This window comes from Hirundo rustica, chromosome 9 (assembly GCF_015227805.2).
Source record: "Hirundo rustica isolate bHirRus1 chromosome 9, bHirRus1.pri.v3, whole genome shotgun sequence".
NCBI classification, from domain to species: Eukaryota; Metazoa; Chordata; class Aves; order Passeriformes; family Hirundinidae; genus Hirundo; species Hirundo rustica.
Window position 1 is genome coordinate 13,988,269 of NC_053458.1, and position 19,661 is coordinate 14,007,929.

The 19,661-nt window shown below is 36.7% G+C and overlaps 1 protein-coding gene across 4 annotated transcripts in view; it reads right to left on the bottom strand.

Annotated features, from left to right (window-relative positions):
- The window catches only part of TTLL7 (tubulin tyrosine ligase like 7), a 65,819-nt gene that overhangs the window by 25,516 nt on the left and 20,642 nt on the right, over positions 1-19,661 (bottom strand). For all 4 annotated transcript variants that reach the window (XM_040072836.1, XM_040072834.1, XM_040072835.2 and 1 more), the window contains exons 4-12: positions 19,309-19,430; positions 18,544-18,611; positions 13,327-13,485; positions 11,623-11,839; positions 9,084-9,248; positions 8,185-8,343; positions 3,420-3,514; positions 2,607-2,754; positions 2,450-2,523 (exon numbers count right to left, since the gene is read on the bottom strand). In XM_040072836.1, coding sequence (XP_039928770.1) covers positions 2,450-2,523; positions 2,607-2,754; positions 3,420-3,514; positions 8,185-8,343; positions 9,084-9,248; positions 11,623-11,839; positions 13,327-13,485; positions 18,544-18,611; positions 19,309-19,430 — 1,207 coding nt within the window. The remainder of the gene's footprint in view (positions 1-2,449; positions 2,524-2,606; positions 2,755-3,419; positions 3,515-8,184; positions 8,344-9,083; positions 9,249-11,622; positions 11,840-13,326; positions 13,486-18,543; positions 18,612-19,308; positions 19,431-19,661) is intronic.

Consider the following 19,661-nt stretch of genomic DNA (forward strand, 5'->3'; position numbering starts at 1 on the left):
AAAAAAAAAAAAAAAAATATATATATATATATAAATAAATAAATAAATAAATAAATAAATAAATAAATAAAATGGTACATGGCTATATATGGTGACTTATTTTCCATTAGAGCAGCTATGCCATTGTTCTCTAAAATCATAGGTAAGGAGATTATGACAATATCAGAAGCAGGACTTGGTGATTTATTCATGTTCATCAAGCAGCAATGGGCTTTGAAGAAAACTACTTCAACCCATCTGTCATGAATATCTGAAACACAGCCAGAAATACGGCTAAGATGGATTTTTAATGTTTTGTAAGGAGTAATCCATAAGTTAATTTTGCCTGCCCTGTGCAAGTCATGGACACCATTTATACAGTGCATGACATCATGTGACTTTTATGTATTTGTGAGTCTTTTCTGAACTTTTTACAATTTTCTTTTTTTTCTTGTTCTTCCTTTTCAGACATTTTCTCCTTGAGAAGGTATCTGTCATGAGGATTTTGTCACAATGAAAAAAAGGATGATTTGATACCGTTAGTCTCAGGGCAGTTCTAGAAAAAAATGAAGATGTTTCCAGCTTGCATTAAACACCTAAAGGAGATTTACATTCTAATTTAGATTCAGTCAATACCTTTTAATGGTGTTGATTCTACTTCAGAAAAAGCGCCATAGAAGAATGCTTAAAAGAAAGGGTAATATTCTTCATGTACTTAGAAATAGACTGCAGCTATTTCAGAGCCATGTACATCCTTTCCAATTCCTCATGATTTCACAAGAGCTCAGAAGTGTAGCTCCTACTTCAGCTGCCCCTAGACTCCTACTGGAGCCTGCTGGGCTTGCAGACAGACATGTACTAAGCCAATTGCTGAGCTGATATCCACAGATTAAATCCAAACCTCCTGAGTTTGACTGAGGTTTCTCTGGATTTTTATTCAGAGTGCAATATTAATCCATTGAGCAATACCAGCATCCAAAACCTCCATGATTCTATGTTGACGTCTGACACAAGCTAGTCCTGCTCTACAGAGGAACAGCACATGGAGAAAATACTGCATAATGCTCTGATAAAATTCCTCTTCTTCTCTAGCCAAAATTACTTTCCTTCTCATGTTCTGCTGATCCTTCAGCCTTTTCTCAAAGACATGGTAATAAGAAAACACAAAGCTGTTCTGCCTTTTTACAAGTGCACATTCCTCATGAAGTGACACTTTACTTTTTCCTGAGGAGAAAAAAACCTGTGTTTTTACTGATTTACATTAACCCAAAAGCTAAATAAAGAGAACATGTGTCCAATTTTCAGTCAAGAACTGAATAAGCAACTTAAAATGTGATTAGTTAATAAGCTAGACGTTTTAGTTAGCAAAAAGAAAAATCGGTTAAAGCATCATAGTGTTTCTCTTTCTTTTAGCAGCATGAAAATAACCACTTCATCACTTCCTTGTACATCTAGAGGGGGTTTTTTTTCTTACTAGTTGAGCTCCACACATCAAGAAAATATGTAATTAAAAGTTACAAAGAAAGACTCTTTGTAAGCAAAATGTTAAGTCATCAAAAATGCGAATTTCACAGAAACATCTATCTGTTTAAATGAGAATTTTACTGGGAATCACAGAACATCTGCTCAAAAAAAAAAAAATGGCAGCAATAAAGAACAGCAATAAAGGCATTCTGACTAGTTCACGATGAAATATGTCAACTCAGACCTCTCACACCTTGGATGAATGTTATAAACTGGGAAAATATTCCCATCATCTCTTGCTAACCATACTCTCCTCCCTTTCACCCACTATTCCTAGGCCATGCTTTCACTTCTCAATGAAGCAAATATAAAAAAATAATAATAAAAACATCACAAAACAAAATGTTTGTTTTCTAGTCAATGCCTGTCATAACTGACAATGTAAAGTTCATTAAAAAAGAATAAAATGTTCTCTTTTGAACATATTTTACCAAGGAATCTGAAGGTACTTACATTTCAGCCTACCAAGATCCAGAATCAAAGTGCAAAAATACAAATAAAGTATTTCAAATGTTACACTATTCAAAATGGCAAGCACCCATAAAGTTTCTGAAATTTTGGCAAGCCTCAGAGATACAATTCAAATACTACATTTTTACAGGGGAATAATCATATTGCATCCCCTGCCACTAAGAATGATCATATGTGATTAGAGAATACGTCCATAACAACAATCATGATTCTTGGTACACTGAATGTGGACAGTCATATCTTTCAAACAAATCTTGCACAAACATCGCTTGTGATGTCATATTCCTAAGTGCATGAAAAAAATGGAATCAGGAAAAGAAACATCTGAAAAAAGATACCAAATATACACGTATATATTTTCTATAAATGCCTACACATTCTTGGCAGAAAATTATCATCCATCACAAATACTTGTTTCCACTGTTCCTAAAGAATATACTGAATACTTCCTACTAATACAGTCAAAAACATTCACCTGTAGTTCCCCATGTGTTTATTTTCATGTTCCTCTTTGGAAATCTGTTTACGTACTTGTGCAAGTCTTTCCTTCTACAAATCAAGAAAGTAAGACAATTAAAACAAAAGAGAGTATAAACCATGAGCCAGAAACAGCACTCTTTTTCCCTTCCTACCAGTTCTTGTTTCCTCCTTTCCAGTGTGTGGCGCTGCTTCTCCCAGTCTGAGGAACCTGGCAACAGTTTTTTCACTGGCCCTTGGCCATACAGTCTTTTTTGAGCCTCAGCCTTCTGTTGGGCTAAATTTCTCCTTTTATCACTTGTCCTGAAACACAGATGATATTAAGAAATGCCAATTAAATGCAGCCAAAATGAGATGCACTTTCATATCAAGTATATAATCTGTATTTTCCAGTCAGTTGTGTGCTTATCATATAAAAGTATAATTGAAACATTCATTAAGGGTTGGGGTTTTTTTAACATTAACTTTCATGGCTATAATTTCTTCACCCTTTAAGGGATACTGAATTGACTCTGTGCTATAATATAACATACTAACGTGGTTGTATGTATTTTCCTGAGGTGTAGATTCTTTTCAAATTATCTCAGCTACAAAGTTTTCCTCTAGAGGGGTATGGCTTTTTGGCTTTTGACTGAACATGACACTACCACTCAAACCAATTTCCTTTCCAGCCACATACCCCATGACTGCATACATATGCCAACTTCAAGATGGGGTTGAAAAAATTTTAAAAAGAAGTACAAAAATTACTACTACCATTCATTTTTTGCAAGCACCTATGCATGAAGAAAAATTAAATTCAGATTAATTTCTATTGCAAAACTTACAGCAAGGGAAACATTTACATTTTGAAATTATGAAGGTGGAAAAAAGGTTTTTCATTTTCTCGGAGTGCAATTCAAATTAAAAAAAAATAAAAATCAAAGCAACAGAAATAGAGCCGGACTGAAGAAAAGAGGACAAGGTACCGTATGTTGAGAAGCTTTAATGCATTTAGCAGAACACCTTTTTTTACATCATAGTCTATCTTTTGATCCGTTCCAAAGCTTGGGGCACGATTAATCTGAAAAAAAAAATGAGACACAGAAGACTCAGGAATGTTGAGGTTCACTGGGAACACACCTATTGTAACAGACTTTATAGAAATGGCTCTTTCAAATACAGCAGAGATTAAGAGGATACACGTTGAGAAGTACTTCTCCATTTGTATATTTTTTAAATAGAGTACTGGATGTCACAGCTACTGAGAGCTGGGAAATGTACCCTTTCAGTCACCAGGTTATCCAGACATTTACAGTGAACACCATTCAAGTCCTGCCACTGTGAATCCAGTCTAATCTACTCTTGGTTGCTGCCACCAGAAAATTTAACGCACAAAGTGCAGTTAAACACAACATAACATAACATAACATAAATGTGCCATGCTATGGTGGTCCAGCACAGAAAGAGTTAAACCCTTTCCTAGTTCCCAGTCTGAAAGAAACTTTAAATACTACTCTAAAAAGTAACATCTATACAAGGAAAGAAAGAGGTTCTAATCCAAGGTCTTCTTTAGCATACTTAAATAACTTTTCAGATACACTTGACAGCAACACATAGAGATCTGAGTTATTAAATCAGTACATAGTGTGAAAACATAAGATAATTAACAGTCTCAGCTACCAAAAGCTTTTAAGCTAAGTACAAGATAAGAGACTAAAAATGGTACCATAAATATAGAGAAACAAGGAAAATGCAACTGGGAATCTCATAGTGAGACTAAATCATACACTTAACAGCCAGGAGCCTCAATCAGCCATCCTATAACCCTGACAACTTTTGGACTCCCTGCAGAACCTCAGTTTTCAGGAGTATTTGAGGAAGAATAATGATTTATTCTGGGGACTCCTTCCAGATTGGCATAAAAATTTATACTTGAGTAATGGGTTCTAATGACCAGCAGGAATCTCATCTTGCTAGTGAATGAGCAGTGCTGGTTACAGAAGGGACAGATAAAAAAGAGCTTCAGAAGTCAAAACTAATACCTTGTGCCTCACACAAATCAGAAGTGGGATACAGTTTGCATGTCCAAAGCAGAAGGCAAGAGCAGTTTATTTTGTTTTAGCACTTTAAATTTATTAGAGGATCTTAGAGCCTCTACAGCTGTGGGACAGAGCTATTGTGGCTGCTGTGCCACCCAGTGTCCTGTTGCAGAGCTCCAGCTGCCCCATCACTTATGCTCATAACTGACAGCTACCTTTAGGCTTTGGGAATCAGCTCCTTCACTGCTTTTGCAGGCAGACTGGCAAAGTGAGCAGTGAGATCTAATGATCAAAGAAAAATCTTAAAAATTCATCCGAAATAGTGAAAAGATTTATACATATTCTTTTTTTGGAAGACTTTCATCCAAATATGTACCCGACCAACCTCTTTGATTGACCTGTTCATCTCCTATCACATCACAAGATTATAAATACGGCTGCTGACTAATCAGCAAGACTGTGACACTGTAATCTTGATAACGTGCTAGTGATATGCCACAATAGGTTCTCATAAGAACTGGTTACCAAACCATTGTCTGTGCACCTGTCTGCTGGGAGATGGTTATTTAGAGCTCAGTGACCCGAGAACCAGGACATGCACAACTAGGTTGTGTTAATACAACATCAGTAATTTTATCAGCAAGGCATCTCTTGAAGATTGTTGTCAAAAGCAGGATTGTCTAAGGGACCCCAAAAGTACAAGCAAATGATGAGTGCAAAGGCCTTGAAAATCCAGACACTGATGCCAGTGGCCAAACTGTGTTCACTACAGGAATGCAACCTTGTAAACTAGATAATATTGGGTCTAAGGGTAACGAAGAAAGCACATGGCATGATTCCAGGAGATGTAAAAGACTTGCGGTAAAACTTGGAGACAATGTGGAATTGCTGGCCAAAAAACGATCAGTGGATAGCGGCAGCAAACTAAGAAAAATAAACCTAAGTGAAATTAAGAGCAAAGACAAAGAAAATGTCACCATCAACAGTGTTTTCTTCCTAGCAAGGAACATAAGACACTGAAAACTTAGTATAACCACATATCCATCTTTTTTCAGAGAAGTAGACTTCTCCTACACCAAGGCGGCCTTTGGACCTCCAGGGGTACAGATGGGACAAGCATAACACAAAAGAAACAAGTAGATGACAGAAAGTTTGTATATGTGAAATTATCTTCTTCATTAATAGGAATTAGCAATAATTCCTTGGTTTAAGATGTTCATATTCATTTCACCTGGATTGATTGAACAGATTTTGCTAGCTCTGTGACACTAAATAATAAATTTCTGAATGTGTATGTAAGGTTTCTTTTGCCTTGCCCACATAAATGACAAGGGAAGTCAGGTACCCTACACTTGAGGAAGTCATTAAAATGCATGTTATCTTTTTCCCCAGTGATCACAACTTTGTGATCCTAACTGATAATGAGGGTGAACAAGGCTGGAGGCCATCCAAGAACTTCAACTGTATGGTGGTTTTTTGGGTTTTTTTAACATAAAATAAACTAACTTGGAAATTTTGGTCAAAAAGTAAAACTGGATTTCCTGGGAATTGAAGGGATATCTAGGACACTATTGCTACTGAGGAAGGATGGAATCTGCACAGATCCTTGCCAGAAACATTTGGTGCCACAAGATGGCAATCAAGCACTTCCCACAGCCCTCACTACCCTAGAAGGTTCCGGAAGTTCAGTAGCATCAAGGAGCAGGGAAGCTACAATGCATCAATGCAACATAAACAAAAGTCAAGCCAGGAAAGCAGAGTCATTATAATATGTTGCACAATTTATCTCTTTTAATAGTTTGTTAAGCTATCTTTATAACAGAAAAGCTACATGAGGGATGGAAACATGAAACTAATCATCCTAATCCTATTTTGGCAATTTTCCCATAACACTGGGAACATTCAGGGCCTTGTGATTAGGATGTTACCACGGTTAGAAAGAATGATTCACTCCCTTAAGGGGGTTTTGGCAAGAGGGAAATGGTGGAAAGAGATAAGAGTAGAAATCGGTGGAAGAAGCCAGAAGTGTTTTAGAAAAAAATAAATATCTATATCTGTGCATCTATATACACACACATATATATTGTGTATAGTCTATGTATATACACTGCAGATTTGACCTGTACCACACTACATACAGCATACATACAGTGTGTATCCATCTACATACTCTGTTGGAAGTGCTGCAAAAAAGCCTGAACAAGCAAGGTAAAAAACAGTAAAGGAGTGTACAAAATTAATGTTCTGAAGTTTGAAATTTTGGTTAGTTTTGGTAAATGATGAAGGATACCTGTATTACCAAAAGCAGAAAAGGAAATACTTAGACTTTTGCATTAAAAAAATAATTATCAGGTACACAATTCCAAGACCTGAAGTATTCCCCAGCAACTCAAAATACCAGCGGAGCATTTACTACTTTACTCCCTCAGAAACAAAGAGTCTGGGATTGTATGATTCTCCTCTGAGAATCAGAGTGGTGACTCAAACACCCCAAAATCTCCATACTTCATGGAAACATCAGAGCAGACAGAGAGGTGTCCTTCTGATGGCCTCCCTGTGCCGGCTGACGCATCACCTCTCACGGAATTGTCTGTCAGCATTTGCTACGGGGCTGAATGAAATGTAACACAGAGCCTTCAGTCTGCACTTAAATAACTACACAGTTATATGCAAACTACAGGCAACCTGTAGATGATCATCTGCAAGTGCACTGCTAAATCAAAGGGACAGCAAGCTTCACTGGACAGAAACAGAAGATGTTGATGTAGTACAGACTAAGTTCATGTCATGCTCTGCTTTTGGCAAAAACATCAAAGCCACCAAATATGCTATGTCTGTATGGCAACAGTGGAGGAATTTTATTTTTCTAATTAAAATTATAATGAATCCCTGAGAGAAATAAGCATGACAAAGCGACTGCTGACAGTATTAATGGCCTGCAAATGAGGTTATAATTCAGTAAATTAATTGTGTACATTTTGTTCATCAGGAGCCAAATCATATTCATGGCTTGCTGTCAATAGAGAGATTTTGAATATATTTTGCTTTATTCCCCAAGTTGCACAGCCTCCCAGCCAGTTAATGGAATGAAATAACCTGAAAAAAGACAAGTGAACTTCATCTATATGTTATTAATAGGGCAATATAAGAGACACAACAGACAAACCTTAAACAGTCCTGGTTGAAAATGTGTGCAAGCACCACATAATTTAACTGTACTACTAACATATCAGAGAAGAAATGTTTCTTCCAGTCCTATCATATCAATTGTTTGCAGAATTTCCTGTATATCAAATTTGTTTTCTCAGTTTACATATCCCCAAAAATGAGAAGATTAAGAGCATACAGTCACAAAAGTTACCAGAGCCATATTACATAGCCACACTCATGAAGGAAATCTACATAGTACCCATTTGCCATAATCAAGGTCCTCCAGCTACAATAACTACATTAACATTACATTTGCCATTAAAACTTTCAAAAGCATCTGAAATGCAACATCGGTCCAGGAAAAGAATTACCTTCTTTCAGTATCAAGAATCACTGCAAGGTGATCACTGCAATTCTGTATGGATGCTGCAGAAAACCATTTTATATACTCAACAACTGCGCAAATATTTTCTTTGCAAGTTTTCTTGCACAGATACGGATTCTGCTGGGACTTAGTCAACTCCCCTAAAAACTTACTTTACATCAGTGTAAAGAGGTTTACCTCGAGGAGCCATGGTTTTAGTTTTCTGTCCAGCAGAATATCAAATCCCAGGACTTCAAAGCAGACGCTGTCACTCCCTGGTGCCTGGCCTGGCCGGCACATGCGGTAAGCGTGAAGAACGTGCGGCTCTGCAACTATCAGAGTCTTCACCACCAGCTCCTGCAGAGATTCATTGCAGAAAAATTCATCAGGAGAGAAAACACCAGCATACACTGAACTACAGCGTTTCATGCTTCCATTTCAAATTTCATATACATTTCTACTAGAAAAAAAAGATTTAACATTCCAAAGAAGTAGTCTATAAGGCATCTGCCTTAGTCTATAATAAACAAACTATTCCTATGTAGTACCATATGTGTAAATTTATTCAGTTCTGGACTATATTGTTATACTTTCCACGGTACATGCAAACTTTGAGATTCGCACTAAGTTAAATAATAAAATAGCTCTAACAATCTTAAGCCTATTCCTCATCTGAAGACACATGTAACACAACCACTTCAATGGTGCTTGATTAATTACATAGATACATACATAGATATATGCAACACTGACTACAATTTTGTAAATGTTTACACACAAAATTCACTTTATACACTAAAATAAAGTCTCCAAAAATTTAAATGGCATGATTCCTTTGTACCATATTACTTATATGAATAACAGTTTGAAAGGACTCTTGATCCTCAGAAAAATGCTAACATATGTAATCAACTATGAATTTAGTCTTTTAAAAACCATAGTAAGAGTTTATAGTATGTCCTTTGTAACATCCATTACTGAGAATTTGGATTAATAAAGTTTCAAAAATCATTCTGAATTGCAGTAAAGCAGATGGCAGAAGCAATTCATTTTCTAAAAATACATAACATAAAGAAAAGTGCTTTAGTCTGTCTTACTGAAATATCACTCCAGAATTTGGAGACATCAAGATTATTTGTTTCTAGAAACTCAGTAAACCATTTTATAGAGCGTTTGCTTCCTTTGTCTTCTGTTTCATCCCGTTCAAAGTGTTCATTATGTTTATTGACAGAGTAGTTAGTCAGATGCATATACAATTGACTCTAAAAAAAGGAAGAAAAGACAATTTAAAAACTTTAAAAACAATTCTAAAGCAGTCAATTCAAAATCATGTAAAGAAAAATTTACATTAAATCAATAATGACATAAACAGCTCATATTTGCAAGTACACTACGTGCAGATTCAGTGTTTCTGATTATGGGAGATTTCATGACTGAATGCTCTGTAGCATTTTTACAACAAAACCTGGGCTTCTACTTAAGCCAGTTGCAGTGAACTGATCTACCACTCTACATCTGGTTAAATAATACAGTATATGTGCCATTTTTACAGGTATGTGTGTAAACAACTACCTAAAAAAGTAAAGAGCAATTATCATGACTTAGAGAATGATTCCATTCCACAAGAAGCAAACAATAGTGACGGTATTTTGAAGTGCTACTTTAAAAGTGCTAAAAAACACTCTGGCATCTGCTTCATAGACAATCCCACATTTCAGTTTTCAGTGTAACTTCTTTATGAGAAGTATTCTCATGATAGTGATATTTTAAAATATCTTTTACATATAAACTCATCTGCCATGCTGATATCTGCCAAAATTGCTCATTTTTAACTGGCTGGTAGCCATACATCAGAGGGAGGTAAATTTCAAAACATACTTTACATAAATGACTGAGTGCTACAGTTCCTTTATGGAGCAAAATGTCACCAGCAGTAGACTCACGTTATCAGTTGAATTTAAAGAAAGCATTCCCTTTCCTAGGCCAATTTATAATCATGATCTGTACATTTACATTATCTCCCAGAGATTAATTCAGCTTTTCACTTATGCTATGGTGATGCCTGTCCTCATCACAGTGACAGTTCTCTGTCATGTTTGATTACATACATGAGAGTAGATGATATTTTAAGGTGACCATAAGCCTTCCGTTCCAATTCATCTTAATAGATAACACAAGCCTTCTGCTGTCATTTATCTCACTACACTTCCTTATCTTTAAAAAACTTAATGAAATTACCAAAACCAATCAATTTAATTTCAAGCTAGTTAACAGTATATTGTAATAGCACTAGAAGCAATGAATTTCTCCCATGGCTTCATTGCTCCTTTAAGAATCATTCTGAAATCTATTGGTTTTGAGTCACCTTTCCATGAAAAAAAAAAAATTGTGCATCTGAACTAATAGTCAGAGTTATTTAGAAATATGTCACTGTGGAAAAATGTCATCTAAAGAACAATGTAATTAGTGGCAAGCAGGTTATTTCACACAATAGACAACCTCCAGCATGAGCAGTTCTGAGAACATAGAAACAACTGCGTGCTCTGTTTATCTGCTCAGAGCATATTTCAGTGCTGCTAATGCCGAGATTAGCAGCAATACACAAATATTAAAAGCAAACTATTCCAGATATAGTACTGGAACACTTCCAAATAGAGCATTTGTACTGGGCTTCAAATTGTACCTGCGTTTTTCAAAGGCACACCAAGAAATAGTAACAATTTTAAGTTTCACATAGGCAAAAAGGCTCTATGGTGTTTTCTGTTGCATAATTACACATAAGCTGCTCTAAAAGCAATGGAGCAGAGCGAGGTGTAACAAACATCAATCTACTAATACCTTCCACTGCTGCAAATCTATGTCTTTCTTAAACATCTGCATTTTGGTCTGAGCAAAAAGAGAAGGGTTTACATCCCCCAACAGGGCATCATGCTATACAGTGGAACAAGAGGAGGAAATTGTGCAAAATCTTTAGCATGACCCTTACTATTTCTCAGTTTTCTCTATGTTTATAGGCAGAGCTACTGAATCACCCTAAAGCTGCCAAGTACATACTCCTGTCCCTGCTGAAGCAGTCACTGCCAAACAGCAGCAGCAGGAGATTCCCTCGTGTTCAGGGGCTGCAGTGAGCCCTGGTCCCTTGCAGTGCTGGTTCTCTCTGCCTAAGTTCCCAACACAATGGCTGAAACCTGGCAGGACCCTCAGCAAAGGCTCCAGACTTCATGGATACTAAGCAATGATCGAGCAGGAGATAAACCTTATCACCACCTGCCACCCCAGCCTCAGGCTCAGATGAACATAAAGGCAATGTGCCTGTTCTCGAAGTGATTTGATTTTCTTTAATTTTTGGGTTAATATCTTTAGCTTTCCTCTAGAATATATTTAAACTCTTCAGCACACATACATGCAAAGTCATACAAAAATTTTATATATAAGCAGTAAGGTGGCTATACTTGTGATTTTGATAGAAAAGCATGTGTTAAGTATCTTTCACATAAATTTTTTTCTCTTCAATGACAATGCAGAAGTTTATCCAGATGAACTCAAGTCCCAGTTTATGTAATTTTACCACCTGCAAACACTACACAGGTTAAAGTCTACACCATAAGCAATAAATTGGAACAAACTCTAACTTACCAAATTTGAGTCACTGGGGGGATGATACTTTTCTGTGCCCATCCTCACCAGTCCGTCATGATATAAAAATACTTTTAACGGATCACAGGAGGTTACAAGAATATACACACGTAAATCAAACTTGTAGCCTTCCATAAGAAATGGTTTGTCGAGATATTCCTGAACAATTAAGTGATCCTGAGCTTGTAACTTTTCTCCATTTCTTATTAGAGAGATCCTGGTAAAAACAAGAGTCATTTTAAAACTTGGACATTACTCTTTGAAATAGATTATTGTGGTCACTCAGCCAAGTAGTGAGGCTAAAGTTTACCTAGAGAAAGAGACTTAGATATCTGATTTTTAGGGCAGAGAAAAAGTTTCATTCCCTAACAAAGCTTTTGGTTTCCCATCCCTTATTGTTCTTCACTAGATGAAAAAAGGCAACGAGCCATTTCAAAGTAACTTTCTGCTTGCTTTGATTCAACAATTTGTAATAATGGGTTTGCTCTCCACTTAGAAATTGTTTGGCAGAACGACCAGTCTCCAGCTTCTGTGATTATTCCCCATGCAGTTCTAAAAATAGACTTCTAGTCTTTGTCACAACTTCTGCCTGAGGTACAGCTTGCAAAGAACTTTCAGTGCTAACCTCAGGTGATGAAGTTTGCAAAGCAGGACACTGATCTGTATGACTGAGGATGGCATAGATTAAGCTCAGTATTTCTTTATTTCCAGTTCCCTCACACCAGAATGAAAGAAGGTTTATATATGACCTATGAACTTCCAGTCTCTAACTACACAGACTTTTAAATAACTGTAAAAGCTGATATTTTCAGTACAGCATTATTAACCTAAAATTCCCAGAACCTTAATGTTACCTTAATCTTATTCTCTATTATTTATTATACATTTCAGAGGTCTGGTGCTGAATACCCCTAATAGAGTGAAGTACTTCACAGAAATTTCTCAGAACTATGCTGGTACCTTTCCCTTTAGCTTATCTTTGCCCTTCTCAAGAGGACTGAAAAATGAGGAAATGGAAAAGTTTGGGGGCCTTATTTCTATAGTAATTCTGACATATGCTGAAAAACTAAGAACTTTACTACACTGTATGAGTCAAATTTATATTAAAAGCTATAAAAGCTATAACAAAAATACCTTTAAAAAGATAACTAAAAATGCAATATTTATCTCTCTGGATTTTTACTGTGCAGCTCTGTCACAAACAAAACTTCAGCTCAACTGCAGGTTTCCATCTCTTCAGGGGTATGCCCTGCTTCCAAGTGCGTACATGCAGCCACATCCCCAACAGCATTCCTCTGTCTCTCCTAAACCTTGTGGCTGCTGCTCTCAAGCATGTTTCTGCTTCTCTGACTGGCTGCATTTTGGGAACACAATGGGGTGTTTGGGCTGGTTTTAAAGCTGTGAAAGATCCTGATCTCCCACATGACATCCCTGCAGCCTCCAGCCACCAAAACCCTGCCATTTATGCCCAATACAATCTCACCCTATAAATCTAAGCACAGCAGAAAAAATCACAATAAAATAACTGTATTCTTAATAATTATTTGAGTTTGCTTAAGGCTTGTGAAGCCTTCACCCAATATACTGACTTTCACACAACTCAAAATACAATCTCCTTACTAATACACAGCTTCTGTTAATGTTGTAAGTAGCACTGGGTTTCACCTTAACAGGTAAGAAGACTGAAGTTAACTCACAACTCACCCATGTCCCATTGCACCATTAGCTGGTTTGACTATGAAAGTTTTCTGTCTACGTTTTTTCTTCAGTTCTTTTACATAGTTCTGAAACTGTGTGTATTCTGCAGGAAAGATCCATGTTCGAGGAATGAAACTGTACTCCTGAGGCTGACTCTTGATCATTCTGCAAAAAAAGGGTAATTGAGTTAAAATCTTTTAACTACCTTGATGTTTCAGTCCTCAGGATTAAAAAGCACTTATGACAATTTGACAAGGGAACTTTTTTAGCACAATTCTGTAATATGAAAGCAAACTTTTGCATTTCTGTAAGAATAGTTAGAGCTCTATGAATATGTATGTTATATTCAAAAGCAGACTATCTTGAGCATTTTTGCTTATGTGTTTATTATGTTACTGGTATCAATCACATTTGCTGGCATCCATCTCACTCCTGTTACAGTTTTTGGCCAGTTACTCAGATGACTTAATTCCTATTCTTAGAAATACTGAACTTACAACAAACCATAGATGATTTTTTTTTTTTTTTTTTTTTTTTTTTTTGGGGGGGGTTGGGGTGGTATTTGGGAAGTATTTTAATTTTCATATTGGTAGGTGTCTGGGGAGGTGTGAGGATCAACAGACACAAAAAAGAGGAGTTCGAGTTCGGATATTGGGAATTTCTTCTTGGGTGCAATAACAAGTGAATTTAAAATTTAAGTGGAAGCAATTAAGGAAGAGTTTTTTGCTCCTTTTGAAAGAATTTAAGAATGTTAAAAATAAGGAATTGTAGTAAACAGGCTTTTACACAGGCCAAGCAACTCATTCATTTCCTATACTAGACAAATCACACAAGCTTTGATTAGTGTTTGGTCCCTGCATATCGGGATTAAGATTCCAAGAGCACCTAATTTAATCAAAAGAAAGCAAAGACATTCAAAGCAAGACCAAGCAGGGAGGGAGTAGGGGTGAAGGGGTGGAACAGAAGAACTAAAATAAAAATAGGGAATCAAATTCTGCATCTGCAGAAAGGATGCAGCAAGGTCCTGGTCTCCCTGCTTTTATAGCTGTGGCAGCTGAGGTAGTGAGTGTATCTCGTTCTATACCTCTGTTGTCTGTGAAGAAAAATGGAAGAGGAAGAATGGTGAAGAATTCAGGCAGTAGAAGTTTCCATCACCCAGAGCTGTGTAGGTGGCAGACAGGAAGATGCACCCACACCCCAGTGTCAGTGTGGCCGAGGTACTCACGGGTTGCTTTAATGCTGGTTAGCAGCCAAGGTATAGGAGCAACGGGGACTTGGTGGTACTGTGCACACTGATACCATAGTTCCCAACAGGAGAAATTTAGTCTTTGCTGAGTTACATCCTGGTGCAGCTAGCTTGTTTCAGGTACTCAGAGTACCTGGAACTTCCTTCATACAGAATCTCATACAAAATTAATTCAGGTAACTCACAGCTACTCTGTAGCATTAAGTGGACATGTCTAAAATACAAATATCCACAGGCCAACAGAAAGAAATCAGGAGTTTAAAGGGAAACTAACTGATACAGGAGGTTCCCCAACTTTGTTTTGTTTTGTTAAATGCCACTATGGTGAAGTTTAATACTTTTTAATTAAATACAGCTTTAGATATATTTCTCCTTTTGTATTGAAAACTAAGATCATCAACAAAACTAATGTGTAAAAAAGGCAGTATCATTTTTATTTTTCATTTCTACCATGAGCTTACATAACACTCCTGGGCACATACTTTTTCTTTAAGTGGCTAAAATACAAATGGAAAAAACAGAGCTGTCAGCCACATGTGTAGGGCTAGGACTGTAGCCAAGCCCTACTGGTATAATGGATATGCTGTCACCACACTGTGTAGCCAACTACCCAACAAACACTCTGCAGAAACCACAATAGCTACAGCAGTACTGCATGAGGTTCAGTGCTTCTGCAGCTTCATTGTAACTATTATTCTTACAAATCTAGCTCAAAGAAAGCCACTAAATATTCAGGAAAACTTTCTGAAAAAAGAAGTAGATATTATAATTATTGATTCATTCATCTTGTTAAACTACTCGCCATCTGCTTTGTCTTTACAAATGTTATCACTTTGCCAACTGAATACCTTATCTAGGCAAAAATTATCCTATTTTTAGGCAAAAAGCAATTTCTGTGTTAGTTTAAATCCCTCTCCAGATTATTTATCATATGCATCCTGTTACATGATAGAGACCTGCCATTTAACTTACTCAGGGCTTTCAATACACACACTCCCTACTCATTTAATATAACTTCAAGATATTCCTGATATATTGATATTATTTTGTGACTGAAAGTATATCAGTTCTTTATGACTTTTTAATGCATAACTGGGTGGATTACAAACACTTAATATTATGAAGTGGAATATTTCAGCATTGTTTATAGGTTCTGGGGCTCACTAAAACTTTCAAAATAAGAATTCAGCTCTGTTCTTTCCTGCAAGGCCTTATTCAGAAAGGGCTTAGGAACATCATTAAGCAGTCTGTGGAATCAAGGCCTGTTCCATTACAATAGCCCTATTTTTCAGCACATGGGCCATCCACTACTATGAGTAACCACTTCTTCACTGCGCTGCTCTATCCTTTAGCCTTTGCTGTCCTTATCAGGAGGTCTGAGAAATAAACAGCAAATTATTGTTCTTCTGAGTACTATTTTAGCTCACAAATGTGGTCAGACTGTGTGCTCTTGATCTCAGAGTGCTTTCTGTGCAAAAGAATCAATGGTGTTGAACAAAACATAGCTTACTACAGGCACAACCTTCAATCTAATAGCACAGATTCCACTGCCTAAACTTCAAAATCCTCTGACGTTTCATGTATGAAAAGTTAGTGGGTATGTATGGATGAGAATGATTCTTGGCACATGATGAGTTCATGAACTTTTCAAATATAATAACAAAGGTGCTGGAAAAAACAGTATCTCACAGATGAATCTGTGCCCCTTCCCACTCATCCTGTGCACCTTCTCTCCCATTTACTGAATTCAGTTTGTAACCACACATCCTTCACAAGAGGAGCTCTCATCTAAGAGACCCTTCACAACAGCCTCTTAAGATCTAGTTGGCCCTACATTGGCACTTCTATTGTTACTTTTTTCTTTTCTGTGTTCTGATTATCATTGAAAATGGTTATTATGCCTGCCTTTTTTTTTTTCTCAATTACATTCCTCTTTCCATCTGTTCCATTATTCTGTGCTCCTACACTTTCTCTGCTGAGTTGTCTTCTTTCACATTACACATTATGCATTACACTGCTCCCTTCCACCTTTCTGCATGTGAAAACACTGTCCTGTGATCCAGAGTGACTGGATATTGCCTGCAAAAAGAATCCTGAAATGCATTACCTCCTGAATAGTATCTTCCTCTCAAAGTAAGGTAGATTTGTTCTTTCATTTTATTCCCAAGAACTTGCATATAATGTAAGGGTGAAATCAGTACAATAGCAAACATGGAAGGAAAAAAAAAACAAAAACAAAAACCTCCACTTTCTACCAATGCTCAATATAGTTTCATTATCTCTCAATGACAGTAATCAGTAGAGTCAGTAATGGGAATAGAAAAGATGGCATGCAGCAGTAAGCAAGGCAAAAGAATTCATGTTTCTGAACATTCAGATTTTAAGACAGAACAAGAGCTGTAGGAAACAAAATCCTGCATTCTACAGGCAAGAGCCTGCTCAGCCACGTATCCCAACTGACTTATGATTTCACCAGGAATCTCAAGGCATATAATTTTGATTTTTATAAAGTATGAATACTAAGTATTGAGTTGTGAGGGCCAGTATTGAGAAAAAAACCCAACTGATTAAGCCCTGCTGTATCTACTGATATTAAGTGAAGTCACGGCATAGATGTTTGACCCAGCGTCACATTGTAAGAGAATTTATTCCCCTCTTATCTATACGTGCAATCTCAGCCCTGAGTGACTTTAAGATGTGTTTCAAACTCAGAATTAAGTAGGTTGAGAGAGGTATCATCAGACTGTATTTGAAAGAATGTGTGCATGATAACAAGAGCTTTTTGTCCATTTTCCATGCTTTTTAAAAAAGATCACAGAACTGCAGCAGTACACAGCGGTACCACAGTGTACCAAGCCAACCGACTGTTCCCAAGAGCTTTCCAAAGAGCCTCCATGTGCTATCTCTGGGTTTTTACTTTCAGTCTGAGAGGGGCAGTGAAAAGTAATTCTGCAGCACCACTGACACAGGGGAGCTCTGCTCCACATGCAGCACATGGAGACACCACAGCAAGGAACATAATATTTCATCAGAATGGTTGCATGCATTCTACATGTTATGTGCTCTAGTTACAAAACAGAAAATGAAAGAGAAAGAAATTAAGAGAGAGAGAGAGTGTGAGAGAGAGAGAGAGAGAGAGGCTATCACATTAATTACCTTCATATGAAAACAAATTCTGTTCTGTTAGCATTTAACTTGTGTGAGTCAGGTTGAGGGCCAAAAGATTAACTCTTTTAATAATTGCTCTGCAAACTAATTTAGATTAGAATAAAATATTGACATATATTTACCCTCAAACCTTTCCTTACTACCAGGCTATCAGATCATTATTAAGTATTGTTTTCTTACAAACCTTACTCACAGATTATCAACTAGGATAATTCCTCAGAGCCCAGTTATTCCACTAGAGTGAGGAGAATTTGTAATTAGACAAATGAGCCTCACTAATTTCTTATATGAACAGTAAGACACTTCATTTTTTTTTTATTTGATATACACAAAAATATAGCATTAATTATTTTAAACAAGTACTGTCACAGAACTGGTCAGGTTGGAAGGGGCCTCAGTGGGGCCTCTGGTCCAGCCCATTGCACAGGATAGTCCAGATGCACTATCCAGCCACATACAGGTTTTTTTTTCTGTTCTACTATTATAGGATACATACATGGATGTATTATGTATTAGGCTTATTGTACAGTGATTCAAGACTCATCTATATTCTGCAATGTTTAGACAGAGAAGTGAACCCACATAATATTCCACTGAAGTCAATTGGACAAATAAAGTAGCCCACTCCAACACTTCAGATCCAGGACCAAAGCTAAAGTTATTAAAGAGTTTTGGAAATTATTCTTGGTCCTCTCCTAGTTTCTTAGTAAAAAAAAAAAAAAAAAACGAGTCTCAAAAGCAATGGTTCTGTATATTATTGCATTAAATACTACAGCTGGAAAACTTCTTAATATGAAAAGAAATATTACTTAGTCATGTTTCTTGCCAGAAAATCCTTTCTGCATATCTCTCCCATTCCTGGAAAATGGTTGATTCTCTGAAAAAGCAGGACAAAAAAAAAAAAGGAAATTTAATAATTTAATTGAAGCTTTTTAGGTTTTCTGGCATATCTAATTACAATCATGTAAAATATTCAACTGCATGCTCAGGCAAGCACAAGTAGTGTTACATCTAAATTATTTAAGATAGTATCTTACACTATACTATACATTCTTAGCAATGCTAAAGATGATGCAGGTTGTATCCTCTTCCATCAATGTAAGTGCTCATTGATTTAATTTCATACACGAGACTATCATACTTTTATTCACAAAGCTATCAAGAAACAAAGAATGCAAACACAAGGTAATGGTAAAAACCAAAATATTTATTCACAGGACTGTGGAGAGAGCTCTGGTAGTTAAGTTATTGCTTCGAAGCTTATGAGACACCTATGTTTTGTATCTTCTTTAAACTGATCATTCACAGCACTCAACTGGCAGAAAAAAAGCATTAAAGAACAGCCCCAAATATTTACACACCAGATTCCAAATGGCAAGAACAAATAACTCTGGAAAATAGAACAGGATTTTAAGCTATGCAGTGGTACAGCCTTAATGCAGCCTGATCGGTTGTGGTTTGTGTGGGGTTTTTTTTCCCCTCCACACAATTGGAACTGAGCAGTTACTGACAATTACTGAACATTTCAGAGTGAAGCAGTTTATTGAAACATGTCAAAAATCTTACCACTGTACCTGATAGTTCCGCAGTTCAGCAATCTTCTCCTGCTGCACAGCACAATCACTCCAGATAAGATTTGCTGTTTCATCCTCATCACGCGTTTTGACAAATCCCATTTCTTGTATTACTACACGCACTACGGAGAAATTACACACTTAGGGACTATTTTGAATCTCTAAAATAGATGAATTTTCAACATTTAAAAAAATCAGTTAAGATTTTAAACACTTCCAATATGGAACCCTTTGTCTGAGCACAATGTTAGCATGGTAAATTGCAAGCTATTTACCTTGCAATATTTCCATCAGTCTATTGCAAACCTGCCATTGCAATGTTACAGCACCTTATGGTGAGGCAGGAATCAGCA